Genomic DNA, 23648 nt, shown 5'->3' on the forward strand with positions numbered 1-23648 from the left:
AGTGTGAAAACGCACACCTCCAGATTCAGGGACAGTTTCTTCCCAGCTGTTATCAGGCAACTAAACCACCCTCTCACCAGTTCGAGAGCGGTCCTGACCTCCCATCTACCTCACTGGAGACCCTCGGAGTCCCTATTAAACATTATTCCCTTTATCCTGTATTTAAACACTGTAGACGGCTTAATTGTAACCATGTATACTCTATTCGCCGACTGGATAGAATGGGACAAAAAAGCTTGTCACTGCACCTCAGTATACGTGACAATAAACTAAACTAAACTACAGAGGCTTTTCGGGTAGGAAGGAACTGCAGATGATGGACCAAAGATAGACACAAAATGCTGGAGTAACTCAGCGGGACAGGCAGCATCTCTGGATAGAAGAAGGAATGGGTGATGTATTAGGCAGGAGAATTGGATTAAGAGACAACAGACAATAGGTGCAGGAGTAGGCCATTCGGCCCTTCGAGCCATTCAATGTGATCATGGCTGATCATCCCCAATCAGTACCCCGTTCCTGCCTTCTCCCCATATCCCCTGACTCAGCTATTTTTAAGAGCCCTATCTAGCTCTCTCTTGAAAGCCTCCAGAGAACCTGCGTCCACCGCCCTCTGAGGCACAGAATTACACAGACTCACCACTCTCTGTGGAAAAAGCGTTTCCTCGTCTCCGTTCTAAATGGCTTGCTCCTTATTCTTAAACTGTGGCCCCTGTTTCTGGACTCCCCCAACATCGGGAACATGTTTCCTGCCTCTAGCGTGTCCAAACCCTTAACAATCTTATATGTTTCAATGAGATTCCCTCTCATCCTTCTAAGCTCCAGAGTGTACAAGCCCAGCCGCTCCATTCTCTCAGCATAAATGGGGAAAGATAGATCAGCCATGATTGAATGGAGGAGTAGACTTGATGGGCCGAATGGCTTAATTCTGATCCTAGAACTTATAAACTTGTCCTTGCCGACCAACCTGACCCATCTACACTAGTCACACCTACCTTTGGCCCATATCCCTCTAAACATATCTTATCCATGTACCTGTCCAAATGTTTTTCAAACATTTTGATCATACCTGCATCAACTACCTCCTCTGGCAGCTCGTTCCACATATCTATCTCCCTGTGTGTAAAAAAAAAAAAGTTGCCCCTCGGATTCCTTTCCCCCCCTCACCTTAAACCTACTGTATGTCCTCCAGTTCTTGATTCCCCTACTCTGGGTACAAGACTGTGCATTCACCTTATCTGTTCCTCTCATGATCTAATACATCTTCTGAAACATTTTATGTGGTTCTGTGACACACTGTTGTATTTTTCAGAGGATGTGTGGCACGGTGGCGCAGCGGTAGAGTTGCTGCCTCACAGCACCAGAGACCTGGGTTCCATCCTGACCACGGGTGCTGTGTGTACGCAGTTTGCACGTTCTCCCCGTGACCACGTGGGTTTTCCTTGGGTGCTCCAGTATCCTCCCACATTCCAAAGACGTGCAGGTTTGTAGGCGAATTGGCTTCTGTAAATTGTCCCTATTGTGTAGGATAGAACTAGTGGACGGGTGATCATTGGCCGGCATGGAGTCGATGGGCCGAAGGGCCTGTTTCCACGCTGTATCTCTGTTCTAAACTAATCTAATCTATGAGTAGCATGTTAAGCACAAAGTGCTGGAGGAACTGAGCAGGTTAGGCAGCATCTGTGGAGGGAATGGACAGACGCACAAAGTGCTGGAGTAACTCAACAGGTCAGGAAGCATCTTTGGAGATAAGGGTGGGTGACGTTTTTATGTCGGGACCCTTCTTCGGGTTGATAGTAAAGGGGAGGGAACAGAAGGCAGGACGAAGTAGGGCTGACCACAGACGACCAAGGAAGGGTGGAGCCCACAATGCCCATTGTTGGCTGGGGAAGAGGGAATGAACAGTCCTGTTTCAAGTTTGGAACCTTTTCAGAATGAGTGGGGATAAAGCTGGAACAGAGATGTGGGTGGGACAAAGTCTGGCATATTGATGTGTTAGCAAGTACAGCTTCACACACTTGTAGATACAAGGAGAATGTAGAAGGGTTCTGACCTAAAGCGTCGCCCATCAATATCAATAGACAATAGGTGCAGGAGTAGGCCATTCGGCCCTTCATCCTCAATCAGTACCCCGGCCCTGCCTTCTCCCCATATCCCCTCTTTAAGAGCCCTATCTAGTTCTCTCTTGAAAGCATCCAGAGAACCGGCCTCCACCGTCCTCTGAGACAGAGAATTCCACAGACTCACAACTCTCTGCAAGAAAAAGTGTTTCCTCGTCTCCGCTCTAAAGATCTCGGAGAAAACCCATGCGGGTCACGGGGGAGAACGTACAAACTCCATACAGACAGCAGCCGTAGTCGGGATCGAACCCGGGTCTCCGGCGCTGCAAGCGCTGTAAGGCAGCAACTCTACCGCTGCACTGACTGGTTAGCACGCAACAAAAGCTTTTCACTGTACCTCGGTACACGTGACAATAAACTAATTTGATTGTATTAAAAATGAATATTGTGAAAAATATACAGTTTAAATGTTGCTTTTTTTCAGATGTTGAGAAGCTCTGCACCTTCGCTCAACGCTACCCCCTCCCAACTATGTACCGGACTCTTGTGTGGAAGGTGTTGCTTGGTATGTCTGACTAATCTTCTTGGAGTACATAACGACATGAATATATCTTTTGTTTCTTAATTCCTCAACTCCGCTGCATTCGCCGAAGTTGCATGTTTAGTTTAGTTTAGAGATGCAGCGCGGAAACAGGCCCTGCGGCCCACCGAGTCCACGCCGACCAGCGATCCCCGCACACTAGCACTATCCTACACACACTAGGGACAATTTACAATTTTACCAAAAGCCAATTAACCTACAAACCTGCACGTCTTCGGTGTGTGGGAGGAAGCCGGAGCACCCGGAGAAAACCCATGCAGGTCACGGGGAGAACGTACAAACTCCATACAGACGGCACCCGTGGTAAGGATCGAACCTGGGTCTCTGGCGCTCTGTGGCAGAAACTACCGCTGCGCCACCGTGCCCCCAATCTGCATCTGTTCTAGATGGAATCATAGACACATAGAAAAGTATGTTCAGGAGTAGGCCATTCGGCCCTTCAAGCCAGCACCACCATTCAAAATGATCATGGCTGATTATCTAAAATCAGTAACCCTTTCCTGCTTTTTCCTCATATCCCTTGATTCCTTTAACCTTAAGAGCTAAATCTAACACTCTCTCGAAAACATCCAATTAATTGGCCTCCACTGCCTTCTGTGGCAGAGAATTCCACAGATTCACAAGTCTCAGGGTGAAAGGTTTTTTCCTCATCTCAGTCCTAAATGGCCTGCCCCTTATTCTTAAATGTGACCCCTGGTTCGGGACCCCCCAACATGGGGAACATGTTTCCTGCATCTAGCCTGTACAATCCTTCAAGAATTTTATATAGATATGTAAGATTCCCTCTCGTCCTTTTAAATTCCAGTGTATACAAGCCCAGTCAACCCATTCTTTCATCCCGGGAATTAACCTGGTGAACCTACTCTGCACTCCCTCAATAGTAAGAATGTCCTTCCTCAAATTAGGAGACCAAAATTGCACACAATACTCCAGGTGCGGTTTTACCAGGGCCCTGTACAACTGCAGAAGGACCTCCTTGCTCCTAAACTCAAATCCTCTTGTTATGAAGGCCAACATGCCATTCACTTTCTTCACTGCCTGCTGTACCTGCATGCTTACTTTCAGTGATTGATGTACAAGGACCCCCAGATCCCGTTGCACTTCCCCTTTTCCCAACTTGACACCATTTAGATAATAATCTGCCTTCTTGTTCTTGCTACCAAAGTGGATAACCTCACATTTATCCACATTACACTGCATCTGCCCACTCACCCAACCTGTCCAAGTTGCCCTGCAGCCTCAGAGCATCCTCCTCGCAGCTCACACTGCCACCCAGCTTTGTGTCATCCGCACACTTGGAGATGTAGATGGAGAGTAATTCCTGCCTCGCGTTCAGTGTCAACAGTGCTTTATTAGTCACATGTGTGACTGCACAGTGTAATTCTGTTTGCATATATTACTCCTGTGGGTGTAGCCATTGAAAGTCCAAATTCCGGTCGGCGTGCGCGCTCGATGTATTGTAGCAGTTCCCCCGCGAACCCACCTCCCTGTCCTCTCCTCAAATCACCCGGCCATCTTTTTTTCCCGGGGGGACCTCGTGCAGCCGACCTTGAAGGCGCTGGAGGCATCGCCCCGGTCCACCCTCCCAGCGGCCGTTGCCCCTCGCATCCCACGTCTCCAGCTCCCTCCCGGTTACGCCGACCCACGAACCTTCGGGCGGGATCCCGGCACCGCGGACCGACAAGCCTTCTGGTAGAGTAGACTTGATGGGCCGAATGGCCTAATTCAGGTCCGATGTCTAATGGTCTCTGTAAAAATCTTGTCCAACACATCTCCTTTAAACTTTGCCCCTCTCAACTTGAAGCTTTGCCCTCGAGGATTTGATGTGTCCGTCCCGGGGAAAAGGTTCCGACTGTGGACCCTATCAGAATCAGAATCAGAATCGTATTTTATTAGCCAAGTATGTTTTGCAACATACGAGGAATTTCATTTGCCAGGTCAGTCATACAAATAAAAGCAACAGAACACACAAAACATGAACATCCACCACAGTGACTCCTCCACATTCCTCACTATGATCGAAGTCTCTTCCCTTTGTTCTCCCGCGGTCGGGGGCCTCGAGCCCTCTGTTGACGGTACCATCTTGACTCCTGTAGCTGGCAGCGTTTGGGCCCTCCGCGTCGAGGCGATCAGCTCCTGCATTGGCGGGATGTCGGCTCCCCCGCGCCGGGCGATCGAACCTCGCGTCGGGGCAGGTCGAACCTTGCGCGACGTTGGAGCTCCCGACTCGGCCTCTCCCGAGACTGCGAGCTCTTGATGGTAAAGTCCGCAGGCCGTGGTAGGAGCGATCGTAGGCAAGCGATCAGCTCCGATGTTAAGTCCGCGCCCCGCGGTGGGGCTCACGACAGTCTGAGGAGGCCTCCAGCTCCATCGATGGAAGGCCGCAGAGCGCACGGAGAATGCGATGCGAAAATCAATTGCATCTCCGGCAAGGTAAGAACCTGAAAAAAAGTTCCCGTGATCCCCTCCCCCTCCCCCTCCCCCCCGCATAAGGCAAACCGGAGAACATTAAAACAAACTTTGTACGTTCTTCCCGTGACCTGCAAAGATCGTCCCGTCAACGGAGGGCTCGAGGCCCCCCGACCGCGGGAGAACAAAGGGAAGAGACTTCGATCACGGTTGCCCCCATGACAGGAGTTTGTACGTTCTCCCCGTGACCTGCGTGGGTTTTCTCCGGCTGCTCCAGATTCCTCCCACACTCCAAACACGTACAGGTTTGCAGGTCAACTGGCTTGGTAAAATTGTAAATGATCCCCAGTGTATGTGTGCGTGTATGATAATGTTAATGTGCAGGGATGGCTGGTCGGCGCAGACCCGGAGGGCCGAAGGGCCTGTTTCCGTGCTGTAAACTAAACTACACTCCCGACAGTGTGTGACGCATAACCTTGCTCCGAGTGTTATCTGTATCAGGAAGAAGCCTTCTTTGTTACAGGAAGATAGCTATATATATATAAAACCAAGTGCTTAGTAATAATGGCAAGGTATCTTCTTCGCCCACTTGAGGGTCCAAAAAGGTCCTGGATTCAATCTGAAACATAGCACCCCAGATAGTATAGCACTTCCGATGCTCTGCAGTCAACTATCTCTCTGCTTTATGTGGTTGGGTTTCTGGATTGTGGCATCATTCCACAACCTTGTAAGTTGAGACAAATGTCCTAACACTGAGGCAGCATTGACTTTAGACTTCTAGAGTCATATGTTTAAAGTTTGAGGAAGGACATCCTTGCTATTGAGGCAGTGCAGCGTAGGTTCACCAGGTTAATCCCCGGGATGGCGGGACATGACATATGAGGAAAGATCGGAAAGACTTGGAATTTAGAAGGATGAGAGGGAATCTTATAGAAACGTAAAAACAATTATAAAAGGACTGGACAAGCTAGATGCAGGAAAAATGGGAAAAGACTCTGTGCATCTACCCGATCTATTTCCCCTCATGATCTATTCCTCTCAAGATTTTATACACCTCTATAAGATCATCCCTCATCCTCCTGCGCTCCATGGAAAAGAGACCCAGCCTACTCAACCTCTCCCTATGGCTCACACCCTCTAGTCCTGGCAACATCCTCGTAAATATTTTCTGAACCCTTTCAAGCCTGACAACATCTTTCCTATAACATGGTGCCCAGAACTGAACACAATATTCTTAAATGCGGTCTCACCAACGTCTTATACAACTGCAACATGACCTCCCAACTTCTATACTCAATACTCTGACTGATGAAGGCCAAAGTGCCAATACCCTTTCTACCTGCGACTCCACCTTCAAGGAACCATGCACCTGTACTCCTAGATCCCTCTTTTTTTTTGTGTGTTTTTTTTTCTCTTTAAACTCTTGAGTCAGGGGATATGTGGAGAAGGCAGGAACGGGGTACTGATTGTGGATGATCAGCCATGATCACATTGAATGGCGGTGCTGGTTCGAAGGGCCAAATGGCCAACTCCTGCACCTATTGTCTATTGTCTATTGCCTACAACACTACCCGGAGGCCTACCATTTACTGTGTAGGTCCTGCCCTTGTTCAACGTCCCAAATGCAACACCTCACACTTCTCTGTATTAAATTTTGTGTCTATATATATACACATTTTTACATGTGGCATTGCAAATTAACATTTACTTCATGTCCTCCAAGGTATTCTTCCTCCTCACTATGAATCTCACGCTGCTGTGGTATCATTTCGGAAGGAGCAGTACCAGGACTTGTTGCAAGCGTTGCAGGTGATCCGCTTTGTTGAAGACTCCACCCCACAAGTCTGGGTCTACCTGCGGATGTATCAGCTGGAGTGCGGAACACTCCCACGCAGACCCTCCCACTCACTGGTCAGTTCTCTCCAAAACATTCATTTATATAGAGTAAAAACAGAATTACAAAGTTCAGAATTAAAGTGCGCTCTTTCAGAAAGGAGGTGAGGAGGAACTTCTCTAGTCAGAGGGGTAATTCATCTGTAGAACCCCATTGCCACAGAGGGCTGTGGAGGCCAAATCAGTGGATATTTGTAAGGCAGAGATGGGGGGGTGGGAGATTGCAACCTTCACGTGGTCCGCCCTGTTTCGACGAATGCAATCAAGCCGGCCTGCACAAACAGAAGATCAAACAGAACAAGTTGTCCTACAACTTTAGGCTGTGCACACCAGACGCAAGAAGAAGCAGACAGAGATGGACAAGTTCTTGACCCAAGCAGTCGTTCCAGGTGCGACAGAGGTTCACCTGCATCTCCTCCAACCTCATCTATTGCATCTGCTGCTCTAGATGTCAGCTGATCTACATCGGTGAGACCAAGCGCAGGCTTGGCAATCGTTTCGCTGAACACCTCCGCTCTGTCCGCTTTAACCAACCTTATCTCCCGGTGGCTCAGCACTTCAACTCCCATTCCGAATCTGACCTCTCTGTCCTGGGCCTCCTCCATAGCTAAAGTGAGCACCACCGGAAATTGGAGGAGCAGCACCTCATATTCCGCTTATGCAGTCTGCACCCTAGCGGCATAAACATTGAAATCACCAATTTCTGATAGTCCTTCTCAGCTCTCCCTCAGCCCTCGGGTTCCTCCTCTTCCTTTTCCCTTTCTTCTCCCCATTCCCCCCCCCCCCCACCCTTCATCAGTCTGAAGAAGGGTTTTGGCCCGAAACGTTGTCTATTTCCTTCGCTCCTTAGATGCTGCTGCACCCGCTGAGTTTCTCCAGCACTTTTGTCTACCTTGGACAAATTCTTGATTGGAACGGGTGTCAAGGGATGTGGGGAGAAGACAGGAAGATAGGATTAGCAGGCAGAGATCAGCCATGAATGAATGGCGGCATGGGCTGAACGGCCTAATTCTACTCCTATAACTTATGAACTGAAATAAAAGTCAGATGTTAGCCGCAAGGATAGGCTGGACAAACTGAGGTTGTTTAGTTTAGAGATACAGCACGAAAACGGGCCCTTCGGCCCGCCGAGTCCGCGCTGACCGCACACTGGCACTGTCCTACACACACTAGGTACAATTTACAATATTTACCAAAGCCAAATGAGCCTTCAAACCTGTACGTCTTTTGGAGTGTGGGAGCAAACCGGAGAGAACGTGCAAACTCCGTACAGACAGCACCAGTAGTCAGGATCAAAGCCTGGTCTCTGGCGCAGTAAGGCAGCAACTCTACCGCTGCGCCACTTTTCTCTGGAGAGTCACAGGCTGAGGGGAGACCTGATAGAAGCAGAGACAATGAAGAGAGGCATAGATGGGGGTGACTACCAGAACCTCTTTCCCAGGGTGCAACACCAGAGGACATAGCTGTACTATAAGATCACAAGTGATAGGAGTAGAATTAGGCCATTTGACCCATCAAGTCTACCGCCATTCAATCATGGCTGATCTATCTCTCCCTCCTAGCCCCGTTCTCCTGCCTTCTCCCCATAACCCCTGACACCCGTACTAATGTTGCTGTTCTTTGTTTTGTGTCTTTGAGCTGATTATTTGTACCTGCGTGCTGTGTGCATTCCTGTATCTGTCTGTTTCTGTTTGTGATTTTAGCTACCTGCTCTGGTCTGTACAGCACTTTGGTCAACGTGGGTTGTTTTAAATGTGCTTTATAAATAAATGTGATTTGATTAATGAAAGTAATCACAAGGTGTGAGGGGCAAAGTCTAATGGAGATGTGCGAGGCAGGATTTTTTCACACAGAGGGTGGTGGGTGCCTGGGAACGAGCTGCCAGGGGTGGTGGTGGTGGAGGCAGATACGATAGTGGCGTTTAAGAGGCTTTGGGATAGGCACATGGAAGTGCAGGGATTAGAGGGATTGAGGATTACAGGCACATGGCGTTTTACACGGGTTTACGTTCTTGTAAAGAAGCACATCATTCAGTTCCGGTTGCGGTGGCGTTGCGAGCGATGGCGCTGCGAGTTGGCTGCCTCGCCTGCAGTGGGTTCGTGTTTCGACATACCCTCTCCCAATAGCTCAGGCCCTCGGGTCCTGGCAACGTCTTCCTAAATCTTCTCTGCACCCTTTCCAGCACAAGAGTTTGACCAGAATCCCACCTGGATGAGAGTGGGTTAGCTACAAGAGAGATTCTCCCACCACCCTCTGTGTGGAAAAGTTGCCCGTGCGTTTAATCCCAAAATTATTCAGATAAGGCAAGTTGGGCCGAAGGACCTGTTCCTGCGATATGTTCTATGTTCTACAGAGCAAGGTGAAATTGGTGGCGCAACAGAGAATGTGGTAATCGGTGGATCTGGCAGAGTGCTAACCCAAACGCGATGGGCTGAGCGGCCTCCTACTGCATAGAGTCATAGAGTCACACAGCGTGGAGACAGACCCTTCGGCCCAACATGCCCCATCTGAATTATTTTGGGATTGCCCTCATGAGCAACTTTTCCACACAGAGGTTGGTGGGTGTATGGACTTAGATGCCAGAGGAGGTAGATGAGGCAGGCACTATGACATATAATAGACATTTGGACAGCCACGTTTAGAAAGGTTGAAAGGGTCTAAAGTTTTAATGGTCTGAAGAAGGATCCCGACCCGAAACGTCACCTATCCATGTTCTCCACAGATGCTGCCTGACCCGCTGAGTTACTGCAGCTTTTGTGGCGTGTTAACCAATCATGTTTAGAGTAGACAGTCCCACCTCCCTGCATTTGGCCCATATCCTTCTAAACTTTATCCTGTGTCTGTACACTGTGGACGGCTCGATTGTAATCATGTATAGTCTCTCCGATGACTGGTTAGCACACAACAAAAAAGCTTTTCAATGTATCCCCAGTACACGAGGCAATAATAAAGCTAAACTAAACTTATTTTCACGTTCATAAGTGATAGGAGCAGAATTAGGCCATTCGGCCCATCGTCTACTCTGCCATTCAATCGCGGCTGATCTATCTTTCCCTCTCAACCCCATTCTCCTGCCTTCTCCCCATAACCCCTGACACCCGTACGAATCAAATAGTGAAATACTATTTAAAAAGCCTTCACAGTTGAGTTAATTATTCAATATGAATATAACACGGGATGATAACATTATTCGATATTGAAATAATATGGTATTTGTAAGCTAATAAAATCGGAAACGTTTACAAATTAAAATATCAGTTATGCAATGATATGCCCCTTCTCATAGAATCATAGTGAAACAGCGTGGAAACAGGCCCTTCGGCCCAACTTGTCCCCGCCAGCCAACAATTCCCAACTACACCAGTCCCACCAGCCAGCGTTTGGTCCATATCCCTCCAAACCCGTCCTATCCATGTACCTGTCTAACTGCTTCTTAAATGTTGGGATAGTCCCAGCCTCAACTACCTCCTCCGGCAACTTATTCCATACACCCACCACCCTCTGTGTGAAAATGTTACCCCTCATGTTCCTATTAAATCTTTCTTCCCCCCCCCATCACCTTAAACCTATGTCCTCTGGTCCTCGATTCCCCTACTCTGTTCGTCTACACGATCTATTATAGACAATAAACAATAGGTGCAGGAGTAGGCCATTGGTCCTTCGAGCCAGCACCGCCATTCAATGTGATCATGGCTGATCATCCCCAATCAGTACCCCGTTCCTGCCTTCTCCCCATATCCCCTGACTCCGCTATTCCTCTCATGATTTTGTACACCTCTGTAAGGTCACCCCTTATCCTCCTGCGCTCCAAGGAATAGAGACCCAGCCTACTCAACCTCTCCCTATAGCTCTCACACCCTCTAGTCCTGGCAACATCCTGGTAAATCTTCTCTGCGCCCTTTCCAGCTTGACAACGTCTTTTCAACAGCGTAAGAAACATGGGTATATAGCATCGTAATATTTTAACGCTGTTATTGCCGTTATTTGTCACAGGGACCCGAGGACAAAATGTTAATCGCAATTGCCGAAGCGATGGACGAGATGATGGAGAATGATGTCGATTCATACTGGCTGGTCAAGTGTTTTGTGAAGCAATTCTATCATAAATACGGAGATTCGCTGCCGCACTTGGTAAGTAGCTCGCTGAAGTCAAAATTGATCACAAAACTCCAAGTGAATTCACCTCCATAGAAATGGGTGCAGGAGTAGGCCATTCGGCCCTTCGAGCCAGCACCGCCATTCAATATGATCATAGCTGATCATCCAGAATCAGCACCCCGTTCCTGCTTTCTCCCCATATCCCTTGATTCCGCTAGCCCTGAGGGCTAAATCCAACTCTCACTTGAAAACATCCAGTGAATTGGCCTCCACCGCCTTCTGAGGCAGACAATTCCACAGATTCACAATTCTCTGAGTGAAAAAGTTTTTCCTCATCTCCTCCGTTCTAAATGGCCAACCCCTTATTCTTAAACTGTGGCGCCTGGTTATGGACTCCCCCAACATCGGGGGCATTTTTCCTGCATCTAGCCTGTCCAATCCCTTAATAATCTTATATGTTTCTATAAGATTCCCTCTCATCCTTCTAATGTAATGTGATTAGGAGTGTCAATTAGAGTCATAGAGTGATACTGCAGGGGAACAGGCCCTTCGGCCCAACTTTCCCACGCCGGCCAACATGCCCCACCTACATTAGTCCCACCTGCCTGTGTTTGGTCCATATCCCTCTAAACCTGTCCTATCCATGTACCTGTCTAAATGTTTCCTAAATATTGTGATAGTCCCAGCCTCAACTACCTCCTCTGGCAGCTCGTTCCATTCACCCACCACCCTCTGTATTTGAACGTTACCCCTCATGTTCCTATTAAACCTTTCCCCCTTCACCTTAAACCTATGTCCCCTACTCTGGGCAAAAGAGTGTGTGCACTTGAATACCTGATGTATCCCTCTCATGAATCTGTACACAATACTCTAATTGTGCCTCACCAACGTCATATATAACTGCAATACGACCTCCCACCTTCCCTAATTGATGAAAAGCAGACTGCACTTATTAAGTGCAATACATTGGTGAGGCCACATAGGTGTGGGCTCCTGTACATCAACGAGACCAAGCGCAGGCTCAGCGATCGTTTTATTGAACACCTCCGCCAATCCGCCTAAACCTACCTGATCTCCCGGTTGCTCAGCACTTCAACTCCCCCTCCCATTCCAATCTGACCTTTCTATCCTGGGCCTCCTCCATTGTCAGAGTGAGGCCCAGCACAAATTGGAGGAGCAGCACCTCATATTTCGCTTGTGTAGTTTACACCCCAACGGTATGAACATTGACTTCTCTAACTTCAAATAGCCCTTGCTTTCCCTCTCCATCCCCTCTCCCTTCCCAGTTCTCCCACCAGTCTTTCTGCCTCCGACTACATTCTATCTCTGTACCCGCCCACTCCCCTGACATCAGTCTGAAGAAGGGTCTCGACCCGAAATGCCACTCATTCCTTCTCTCCAGAGATGCTGCCTTCCTCCTGCTGAGTTACTCCAGCATTTTGTGTCTAACTTGGATTTAAACCAGCATCTGTAGTTCTTTCCTACCTATATATGTACAGTGGCTTGCAAAGGTATTCATACCCCTTGAACCTTTCCACATTTTGTCACGTTACAACCCCAAACGTAAATGTATTTTATTGGGATTTTATGTGATAGACCAACACAAAGTGGCGCATAATTGTGAAGTGGAAGGAAAATGATACATGGTTTCAAATTTTTTTACAAATAAAAAACTGAAAAGTGTGGCGTGCAAAAGTATTCAGCCCCCTTTACTCTGATACCCCTAAATAAAATCCAGTGCAACCACTTGCCTTCAGAAGTCACCTAATTAGTAAATAGAGTCCACTTGTGTGTAATCTAATCTCAGTATAAATACAGCTGTTCTGTGAAGGCCTCAGAGGTTTGCTTAGAGAACATTAGTGAACAAACAGCATCATGAAGCCCAGGGAACACACCAGACAGGTCAGGGATAAGTTGTGGAGAAGTTTAAAGCAGGGGTTAGGTTATAAAAAAATATCCCAAGCTTTGAACATCTCACGGAGCACTGTTCAATCCATCATCCGAAAATGGAAAGAGTATGGCACAACTGCAAACCTACCAAGACATGGCCGTCCACCTAAACTGACAGGCCGGGCAAGGAGAGCATTGATCAGAGAAGCAGTCAAGAGGCCCATGGTAACTCTGGAGGAGCTGCAGAGATCCACAGCTCAGGTGGGAGAAATCTGTCCACAGGACAACTATTAGTCGTGCACTCCACAAATCGGGCCTTTATGGAAGAGTGGCAAGAAGAAGCCATTGTTTGTAAAAAAGCCATAAGAAGTCCCGTTTGCAGTTTGCCACAAGCCATGCGGGGGACACAGCAAACATGTGGAGGAAGGTGCTCTGGTCAGATGAGACCAAAAATTGAAATTTTTGGCCTAAATGAAAAACGCTATGTTGGCGGAAAACTAACACTGCACATCACCCTGAAACACCATCCCCACTGTGAAACATGATGGTGGCAGCATCATGCTGGGGGATGCTTTTCTTCAGCAGGGACAGGGAAGCTGGTCAGAGTTGATGGGAAGATGGATGGAGCCAAATACAGGGCAATCTTGGAAGAAAACCTGTTAGAGTGTGCAAAAGACTTGAGACTGGGGCGGAGGTTCACCTTCCAGCAGGACAACGACCCTAAACATACAGCCAGAGCTACAATGGAATGGTTTAGATCAAAGCATATTCATGTGTTAGAATGGTCCAGTCAAAGTCCAGACCTAAATCCAATTGAGAATCTCTGGCAAGACTTGCAAATTGCTGTTCACAGACGCCTTCTCCATCCAATCTGACTGAGCTTGAGCTATTTTGCAAAGAAGATGGGCAAAACTTCGTCTCTAGATGTGCAAAGCTGGTAGAGACATACCCCAAAGACTTGCAGCTGTAATTGCAGCGAAAGGTGGTTCTACAAAGTATTGACTCAGGGGGGGCTGAATACTTTTGCACGCCACACTTTTCATTTTTTTATTTGTAAAAAAATTTGAAAACCATGTATCATTTTCCTTCCACTTCACAATTATGCACCACTTGTGTTGGTCTATCACATAAATCCCAATAAAATACTTTTACGTTTGTGGTTGTAACGTGACAAAATGTGGAAAAGTTCAAGGGGTATGAAAACTTTTGCAAGCCATTGTATATATATACATGTCATCATCGGGGGTCACTCAAACGAGCGTGACTGTCCTCTCATGGAGGACGCCTGTGCATGACTTTATTTAACGTGTGGAGACTGGTGAACAGGCAGCCACCCCAAGGTCCTTGACAGATCTGGGTCAGGATCTAGTGGCATGGAGTCCAAGACGACCGGAGACCTTTTCTGCTGCAGCCTTCATCCGCCTTCCCACCCGTTGTGACGCTCCACTAAGGTCAGCCATCGTCCTCCGCCTGTTCCACCGTTGAGGTCTTGGTTGGATTGGCTCTTTGTCAGAGACCTCCCCCTTGACCTTACCGCCATGGGTGGCCCTACCAGGAGCATAGCTCCAGACGGCACGCTCTCAGGATCTCAGGACCACACAAGCTTCTCACCACGACAAGGTGACAATCCATGGAGAAGAAATATATATATATGTACACTTCCCATCAACATAGTCCCACCTGACGGCGTTTGGCCCATATCCCTCCAAACCTGTCCCATCCATGTACCTGCCTAACTGTCTTCTTATTTTTGATTTTAAACCGCATCTGCAGTTCTTTCTACACATTTGGATAATTGTGTTCAGTTTAGTCATCAAAGATGTTGATCAGCTGGAAAGGTGCGGAGAAGATTTACGAGGATGTTGCCAGGACTCGAGGGTGTGAAGATACTATAGGGAGAGGTTGAGCAGGCTGGGACTTTATTCCTTGAAGCGCAGGAGGATGAGGGGGTTGATCTGATAGAGGGGTACAACCTGAGGGGTACCTTTTCCACACATTAGGGCGATGGGTATATGGAACTTTGAAGAAATATTTAGACAGGTCCATAGATAGGTTAGGTTTAGAGGGATAGAAACATAGAAACATAGAAATTAGGTGCAGGAGTAGGCCATTCGGCCCTTCGAGCCTGCACCGCCATTCAAGATGATCATGGCTGATCATCCAACTCAGTATCCCGTACCTGCCTTCTCTCCATACCCTCTGATCCCCTTAGCCACAAGGGCCACATCTAACTCCCTCTTAAATATAGCCAATGAACTGGCCTCGACTACCCTCTGTGGCAGGGAGTTCCAGAGATTCACCACTCTCTGTGTGAAAAAAGTTCTTCTCATCTCGATTTTAAAGGATTTCCCCCTTATCCTTAAGCTGTGACCCCTTGTCCTGGACTTCCCCAACATCGGGAGCAATCTTCCTGCATCTAGCCTGTCCAACCCCTTAAGAATTTTGTACGTTTCTATAAGATCCCCTCTCAATCTCCTAAATTCTAGAGAGTATAAACTAAGTCTATCCAGTCTTTCTTCATAAGACAGTCCTGACATCCCAGGAATCAGTCTGGTGAACCTTCTCTGCACTCCCTCTATGGCAATAATGTCCTTCCTCAGATTTGGAGACCAAAACTGTACGCAATACTCCAGGTGTGGTCTCACCAAGACCCTGTACAACTGCAGTAGAACCTCCCTGCTCCTATACGGGCCAATATGGGCCAAACGCAGGCAGGTGGGCCTAGTGTAAATGGGACGTTGGCCGGTGTGGGCTAGTTGGGCCAAAGGGCCAGTATCAGGCTGAATGACTCTCTAACTACTTCAATCTGTGGGGGCAGAGAGGGCCAAAGTTAAACATCTCATCTATAACACGGCACTGTAGAGTGCACAACACACCCGACTTTACGTTGAGGGATATTTGGTCCCCTAATTTGAGGAAGGCCATTCTTGCTATTGAGGGAGTGCAGCGTTGATTCACGAGGTTAATTCCCGGGATGGCGGGACTGTCATATGCTGAGAGAATGGAGCGGCTGGGTTTGTACACTCTGGAGTTTAGAAGGATGAGAGGATATCTCATTGAAACATAGAAGATTGTTAAGGGTTTGGACACGCAAGAGGCAGGAAACATGTTCCCGATGTTGGGGGAGTCCAGAACCAGGGGCCACAGTTTAAGAATATAGGAGTAAGCCATTTAGAACGGAGATGAGGAAACACTTTTTTTCACAGAGAGTAATGAGTCTGTGGAATTCTCTGCCTCAGAGGGCGGTGGAGGCAGGTTCTCTGGATACTTTCAAGAGAGAGCTAGATAGAGCATTTAAAAATAGCGGAGTCAGGGGATGTGGGGAGAAGGCAGGAACGGGGTACTGATTGGGGATGATCAGCCATGATCACATTGAATGGCGGTGCTGGCTTGAAGGGCCAAATGGCCTACTCGTGCACCTGTTGTCTATTGTCTATTGATATGGGCCAAACATAGCAGGTGGGACAAGAGTATGCGGCCACGGTGGTGCAGCGGTAGTGTTGCTGCCTAATGCCCCTGTCCCACTTTGGAAACCTGAATGGAAACCTCTGGAGACTTTGCGCCCCACCCAAGGTTTCCGTGCGGTTCCCAGAGGTTTTTGTCAGTCTCCCTACCTGCTTTCACTACCTGCAACCTCTGGCAACCACCTGCAACCTCCGGGAACCGCACAGAAACCTTGGGTGGGGCGCAAAGTCTCCAGAAGTTTCCGTTCAGGTTTCCTAAGTGGGACAGGGGAATTACTGCGCTTGCAGCACCAGAGACCCGGGTTCCATCCCGACTACGGGTGCTGTCTGTACGGAGCTTGTACGTTCTCCCCGTGACCTGCGTGGGTTTTCTCTGGGTGTTTCCTTCCACGCTCCAAAGACGTGCAGGTATGTAGGTTAATTGGGCTTGGTATAAGTATAAATTGTCCTAAGTGTGTGTAGGATAATATTAAGGTGCGGAGATCGCTGGTCAGCGAGGACTCGGTGGCCTGTTTCCGTGCTGTATCTCTAAAACTAAAAACTAAAACTAAAATGATTCAGCATGGACAAGTTGGGCTGAAGGGCCTGATTCCCTGCCGTATACTTAAATCAACATGGAATAAAAAGCAAAACTGTTTTGTTTAGTTTATTATTATAACATGTACCGAGGTACAGTGAAAAGCTTTTTGTTGAGTGCTATCCAATCAAAGGGAAGACATGATTACAATCAAGTTGTCTAGAATGTACAGATAAAGGATAGGTGGACAAAAATGCTGGAGAAACTCAGCGGGTGAGGCAGCATCTATGGAGCTATGGAGTCGAGAACCTTCTTCAGATAAAGGGTAGAACATTTAATGCAACATAAAATTCAATTATAGCCCAAGGATATCCAATGAGGTATATCGTTGCTCCAGTTGGTGGTGGGACGGTTCAGTTGCCTGATAACAGCTGGGAAGAAACTGTCCCTGAATCTGGAGATGTGCGTTTGTTTTCACACTTCTGTACCTCTTGCCCGATGGGAGAGGGGAGAAGAGGGAGTGGCCGGGGGTGAGACTGGGCCCTGATTATGCTGCTGGCCTTGCCGAGGCAGCGTGAGGTATAAACTTGCCCTTGCCTTTTATCCACTGTGTAGCCAAAGAGCCTTGAACATTACCTGAACCTGGAAGACAGCAAACTCCTGGCTCACCTCCAAACTTGCTCGGCCATCAATAAACTTCCCTACGATGTGTGGTTCACACACTGTTTTGCGGGTTACTTACCGGAATCAAGCCTTCAAAGGTAAGCCTTTAAGTTTACAATAAAAATGTACTTGTGTCGCTTTACTGAGTAAAATATCATCAATGATTCAATGGTGAGACGGCATTAAGAAAATTGTGTTCAGTCCTGAGGACCGTTATAGGAAAGATATTGTCAAGCTTGAAAGGGTTCATAGAAGATTTTTCTAGGATTTTCCCAGATCTTGAGGGTGTGAGCTACAGGGAGAGGTTGAGTAGGCTGGGTCTCTATTCCTTGGAGCGCAGGAGGATGAGGGGTGATCTTATAGAAGTGTACAAAATCATGATAGGAATAGATCGGGTAGACGCACAGAGTCTCTTGCCCAGAGTAGGGGAATCGAGGACCAGAGGACATGGGTTCAAGGTGAAGGGGAAAAGATTTAATAGGAATCTGAGGGGTCAATTTTTCACACAAAGGGTGGTGGATGTATGGAACGAGTTGCCACAGGAGGTAGTTGAGGTTGGGACTATCCCAATGTTTAAGAAACAGTTAGACAGGTACATGGATAGGACAGGTTTGGAGAGATATGGACCAAGGCAGGCAGGTGGGACTAGTGTAGCTGGGACATGTTGGCTGGTGTGGGCGAGTTGTTTCCACATTGTATCTATATGACTAATGGAACATTTTGTCAGTGAAACTCCTCTGTTTGCATACAGTTCAGTAAAAATCTTAATATACATAGATAAAATCATTCTTATGTATAAAAATGTAAGAATAGCGCAGAGTTGCCGCCTCACAGCGTCAGGGACCCGGGTTCCATCCTGACTACCGGTTGCTGTCTGTAAGGAGTTTGCACGTTCTCCCCGTGACCTGCGTGGGGTTTCTCCGGGTGCTCTGATTTTCTCCCACATTCCAAGGTTTGTAGGTTAAACGGCTTCGGTAAAAATTGTAAATTCACCCTTGTGTGCGTGGGATAGTGTTAGTGTACGGGGATTTTTGATGATGTAACTAGGAAAATAGACAAGGGAGAGACAATAGACAATAGGTACAGTCGGCCATTCGGCCCTTCAAGCCAGCACCACCATTCAGTGTGATCAGGGCTGATCATCCCCAATCAGTACCCCACAGCCAGTGGATGTAGTGTACCTGGACTTTCAGAAAGCATTTGATAAGGTCCCACATAGGAGATTAGTGGGCAAAATTAGGGCACATGGTATTGGGGGTAGAGTGCTGACATGGATAGAGAAGTGGTTGGCAGACAGGAAACAAAGAGTAGGGATTAACGGGTCCCTTTCAGAATGGCAGGCAGTGACTAGTGGGGTACCGCACTATTTACAATATACTTCAATGATTTGGATGAAGGAATTAGAAGTAATATTAGCTAATTTGCAGATGACACAAAGCTTGGTGGCAGTTGGGAAAAGGGGAAGTACAACGAGATCCGTGGAATTCTCTGCCCTAGAAGGCGGTGGAGGCCAATTCTCTGGATGCTTTCAAGAGCGATCTAGATAACCAGAAGAGAACAAAGTGCTGGAGGAAATCCGTGGGAATTCAGTATAAAAATGCGGCACGGTGGTGCAGCGGTAGAGTTGCTGCCTCCCACCGCCAGACACCCGGGTTCAATCCGGACCAAGGCGCTGTCTGTAAGGAGTTTGTACGTTCTCCCGTGACCTGCGTGGGTCCGAGATCTTTGATTTCCTCCCACACTCCAAAAATTTGGATTTTGCACTGAGCCAATTAACAGGTTTGTAGGTTAATTGGCTTGATGCAAAATGTAAAATTGGCCCTCGTGTTTGTGTGTTGGGTGGTGTTAGTGTGCGGGGATAGCGGTTCTCTGCTGACTCGGTGGGCCGAAGGGCCTGTTTCTGTGCTGCATCTCTAAACTAAACTAAACTAAAACATCAGTCTGAAGAAGGGTCTCGACCCAAAACGTCGCCCATTCCTTCTCTCCAGAGATGCTGCCTCACCCGCTAAGTAATGCCCCTTAGATGATTTTTTAGGCGACTAGGCTGTCGCCACATGGTCGCCGTGGTGTCGCCTGTATGGTCGTGAGTCGTCTCCTCAGTCGCCCAAAGAATCGTAGCGTTTTTCTGGTCGCTGCTGGATTATGAAATGTTCAAAACTTGCCGGCGACAGTTGGCTTGACGGCAATGAGCGTAGCTTGACTTCTCCTGACGGCAGTGCTGTCGTAGGTTGTCGCCGGGTGCTGACTTCATTGGCGACTCCCTACGTCAACCAGCGACAGGTACCGGCGACTGAATTGTCTAACCAGAAAGTAAGAATGCAGGTACAGCAGGCAGCGAATGGCATGTTGGTCTTTATAACAAGAGGAGTTGAGTATAGGAGCAAAGAGGTCCTCCTGCAGTTGTACAGGCTCTAGTGAGACCACACCTGGAGTATTGAGTGCATTTTTGGTCTCCAAATTTGAGGAAGGACTTTCTTGTTATTGAGGGAGTGCAGCGTAGGTTCATGAGGTTAATTCCCGGGATGGCGGGACTGTCATATGTTGACAGATTGGAGCGGCTGGGCTTGTATACTCTGGAATTTAGAAGGATGAGAGGATATCTCATTGAAACATATAAGATTATTAAGGGGTTGGACATGCTAGAGGCAGGAAACATGTTCCCGATGTTGGAGGAGTCCAGAACCAGGGGCCACAGTTTAAGAATAAGGAGTAAGCCATTTAGGACGGAGACGAGGAAACACTTTTTCTCACAGAGAGTTGTGAGTCTGTGGAATTCTCTGCCTCAGAGGGCGGTGGAGGCCGGTTCTCTGGATACTTTCAAGAGAGAGCTAGATAGGGCTCTTAAAGATAGTGGAGTCAGGTGATATGGGGAGAAGGCAGGAACGGGGTACTGATTGTGGATGATCAGCCACGATCACATTGAATGGCGGTGCTGGCTCGAAGGGCCGAATGGCCTACTCCTGCACCTATTGTCTATTGTCTTACCTTGCCGTAAGCTTGTCGCGGGTGGACGTACGTTGTCGTAGGTGGACGTCCAAATGGGTCGCCAGTTGTCGGTAGCTTGCCGTAGCTTATTGACAACTAGGTGGTAAGTTGTGGTAGATTGTCGTAGACATTATTGTAGACGGGGGGGGCGATCCAGTCGCCGCATTTTTGGTGACCTGCTACGACTGTGACAGTCGCCGAAAAATTCGCCTAAGTGGGACAGGCCCTTTACTCTTGCATCTTGTGTCTAAGCTAAAACAATGCTCCAGTACCTGCCTCAACTACCAAACCTGTCATCATCGAATGTATTGATTTGTATAAGGATGATATTTTAAACATATTTGGATGTGCTGATCATGCTGATGGTTGTTTTTCAGGGTTTGGGATAAAGTCATAAGCGGATCGTGCAAAATTCTGGTCTTCGTGGCCATGGAAATTTTATTAACTTTTAAGATGAAGTTAATGGCAATGAATAAAGCGGAAAATATCACACAGTTCCTTCTCAACGTAAGTATCCTTGCCAGCAAACATCTTCAGCGCTATTCTCAAGTAACTTGCGTCCCCAGTGCTTTAGAGATGCAGCGCGGAAACAGGCCCACCAGGTCCGCGCCGACCAGCGATCTCCGCACACTAGCACCACCCTACACAGACGAGGGACAATTTTACATTTTGTACCAAGCCAATTAACCTACAAACCTGCACGTCTTTGGAGTGCGGGAGGAAATCGAAGGTCTCGGAGAAAACCCGCGCAGGTCACGGGGAGAACGTACAAACTCCGTACAGGCAGCACCCGTAGTCGGAATCGAACCCGGGTCTCTGGCGCTGTGAGGCAGAAGCTCTACCGCTGCTCCACCGTGCCGCACAAGTAGATTTCACCAAGGCACCACACAAAGCTGAGGCTTTTTAAGGCACTGCTAGTCGGCGGCGCGACTCACGTCGCAGCGGCCTCTGCAGTCCGTCTGTCTTTTTGATATTTTTTGTCCCGTTTTAATGTCGTTTTTTTTTTGATGGGGGATGTGTGTGTGTGTGTGTGTGTGTGTGTGGGGGACTTTTAAAATCTTTCCCCTGCACGGAGAACCCGACCTTTTCCCTGTCGGGTCTCCGTTGTCGTTGGGTCCTAGCACCGTGGAGCGGCCTCCAGCAGGAACGACCTGGGCCTCCAGTCGCGGAGCCTGCGGACCTACTTACCATCGCGGAGCCGGCCGAGTTCGGAGTGGGTGGAGCGGTGGTGGCGCGCTGCTGTGACCCGACCCCGGGGATTCGGAGGCTCCAACCGCAGGTCTGGCAGACAGGAATACCGGGAGCCCGCGGGTCCCTGCTGGGAGACCGCTTTTCGGGGCTTCCGCAACGGCGACTTCACCCGCCCGAGTCGCGGGGTCGAGGAGTGCCTGGAGCGGGGCCTGACATCGCCCGGCGTGGCTTCAACGGCTGCGGGACTTTGCTAGCGCCCGCCGGGGGCTCCAACAACAAGACCCGGAGCGCGGCCTTGCATCACCCGGCGCGGCGTTAATGACCGCGGGACAATTGCCATCGCCCGCCGGGGGCTTTGACTCTGACATCGGGAGGGGAATGGGGAGTGCAGGGGAGAGATACGTTTTTTTGCCTTCCATCACAGCGAGGAGGAGATGCGCTGTGATGGATGTCTGTGTAAATTGTGTTGTGTCTTGGGTCTTTTTTTCTTGTGTGTATGACTGCAGAAACAACATTTCATTTGAGCCTCTATGAGGTTCAAGTGACAAATAAATTGTATTGTATTGTGTATTGTCAGGCCGCATTTGAAGTATTGTGAGCAGTTTTTGGCCCCGTATATGAGGAAGGATGTGCTGGCTCTGGAGAGGGTCCAGAGGAGGTTTACAAGAACGATCCCAGGAATGAGTTGGGTTAACGTATGATGAGCGTTTGACGGCACTGGGCCTGTAATCGCTGGAGTTTAGAAGGATGAGGGGGCACCTCATTGAAACATACTGAATAGTGAAAGGCCTGGATAGAGTGGATGTGGAGAGGATGTTTCCACTGGTGGGAGAGTCTAGGACCAGAGGCCACAGCCTCAGAATTAAAAGACATACCTTGAGAAAAGAGGTGAGGATTTTTCTTTTAGCCAGAGGGTGGTGAATCTGTGGAACTCATTGCCACAGACGGCTGTGGAGGCCAAGTCAGTGGATATTTTTCACGGCAGAGAAAATAAAATGATTTAGACAAGCACGTGGATAGGACAGGTTTAGAGGGTTATGGGCCAAACGCAGGCAGGTGGGACTAGTGTAGATGGGACATTATGTTGGTCGGCATGGGCAGGTTGGGCCGAAGGGCCTGTATATCACTCTATGACTCTACTGTGCAGTCTTAACTTGATGCTGTTAATCTGATTAGTTTTCTCCAACCTAACAATGTACTCTTTGTGGGTAGACAAAAATGCTGGAGAAACTCAAGGGGTGAGGCAGCATCTATGGAGTGAAGGAATAGGCGACGTTTCGGGTCTCGACCCGTAACGTCACCTATTCCTTCGCTCCATAGATGCTGCCTCACTCGCTGAGTTTCTCCAGCATTTTTGACTACCTTTGATTTTTCCAGCATCTGCAGTTCCTTCTTAAACATATGCTCTTTGTGTGTTTGTTTAGGTTCCTCAAGAGAATACAGACGCAGTCATCAGCAAGGCCATTGATTTGTGGCACAAATACGTGGGGGCTCCTATGCACTCGGTGTAATTAATACTTCGAATGAAAGAGATCGACCACTGTCTTCTATGTAATAATTTATTAAAATAACTTTGTACAAACTTTGAAAATTGGACTTTCAAGTAAACAAGACAATACTGCCAGGCCAACGCTATCCTGGCATTTATATCAAGAGGGCTTGTATACAAAAACAGGGATGTAATGCTGAGGCTCTATAAGGCGCTGGTCAGGCTGCATTTGGAATATTGTGAGCAGTTTTGGGCCCCATATCTGAGGAAGGATGTGCTGGCTCTGGAGAGGGTCCAGAGGAGGTTTACAAGAATGATCCCAGGAGTGAATGGGTTAATGTATGATGTGCGTTTGACGGCACTGGGCCTGTACTCGCTGGAGTTTAGAAGA

At 48.2% G+C, this 23648-nt stretch overlaps 1 protein-coding gene across 2 annotated transcripts in view; it reads left to right on the forward strand.

Annotated features, from left to right (window-relative positions):
* LOC116968266 (TBC1 domain family member 7-like) overlaps positions 1-23350 on the forward strand; it is a 30766-nt gene extending 7416 nt beyond the window's left edge. For both annotated transcript variants that reach the window (XM_033014977.1, XM_033014967.1), the window contains exons 3-8: positions 2542-2622; positions 6791-6978; positions 10954-11091; positions 17545-17690; positions 20955-21084; positions 23193-23350. In XM_033014977.1, the coding sequence (XP_032870868.1) occupies positions 2542-2622; positions 6791-6978; positions 10954-11091; positions 17545-17690; positions 20955-21084; positions 23193-23279 (770 nt within the window). In that variant the 3' untranslated portion in view covers positions 23280-23350. The remainder of the gene's footprint in view (positions 1-2541; positions 2623-6790; positions 6979-10953; positions 11092-17544; positions 17691-20954; positions 21085-23192) is intronic.
* Positions 23351-23648: the final 298 nt, after the last annotated feature.

This window comes from Amblyraja radiata, chromosome 2 (assembly GCF_010909765.2).
Source record: "Amblyraja radiata isolate CabotCenter1 chromosome 2, sAmbRad1.1.pri, whole genome shotgun sequence".
Taxonomy (NCBI): domain Eukaryota; kingdom Metazoa; phylum Chordata; class Chondrichthyes; order Rajiformes; family Rajidae; genus Amblyraja; species Amblyraja radiata.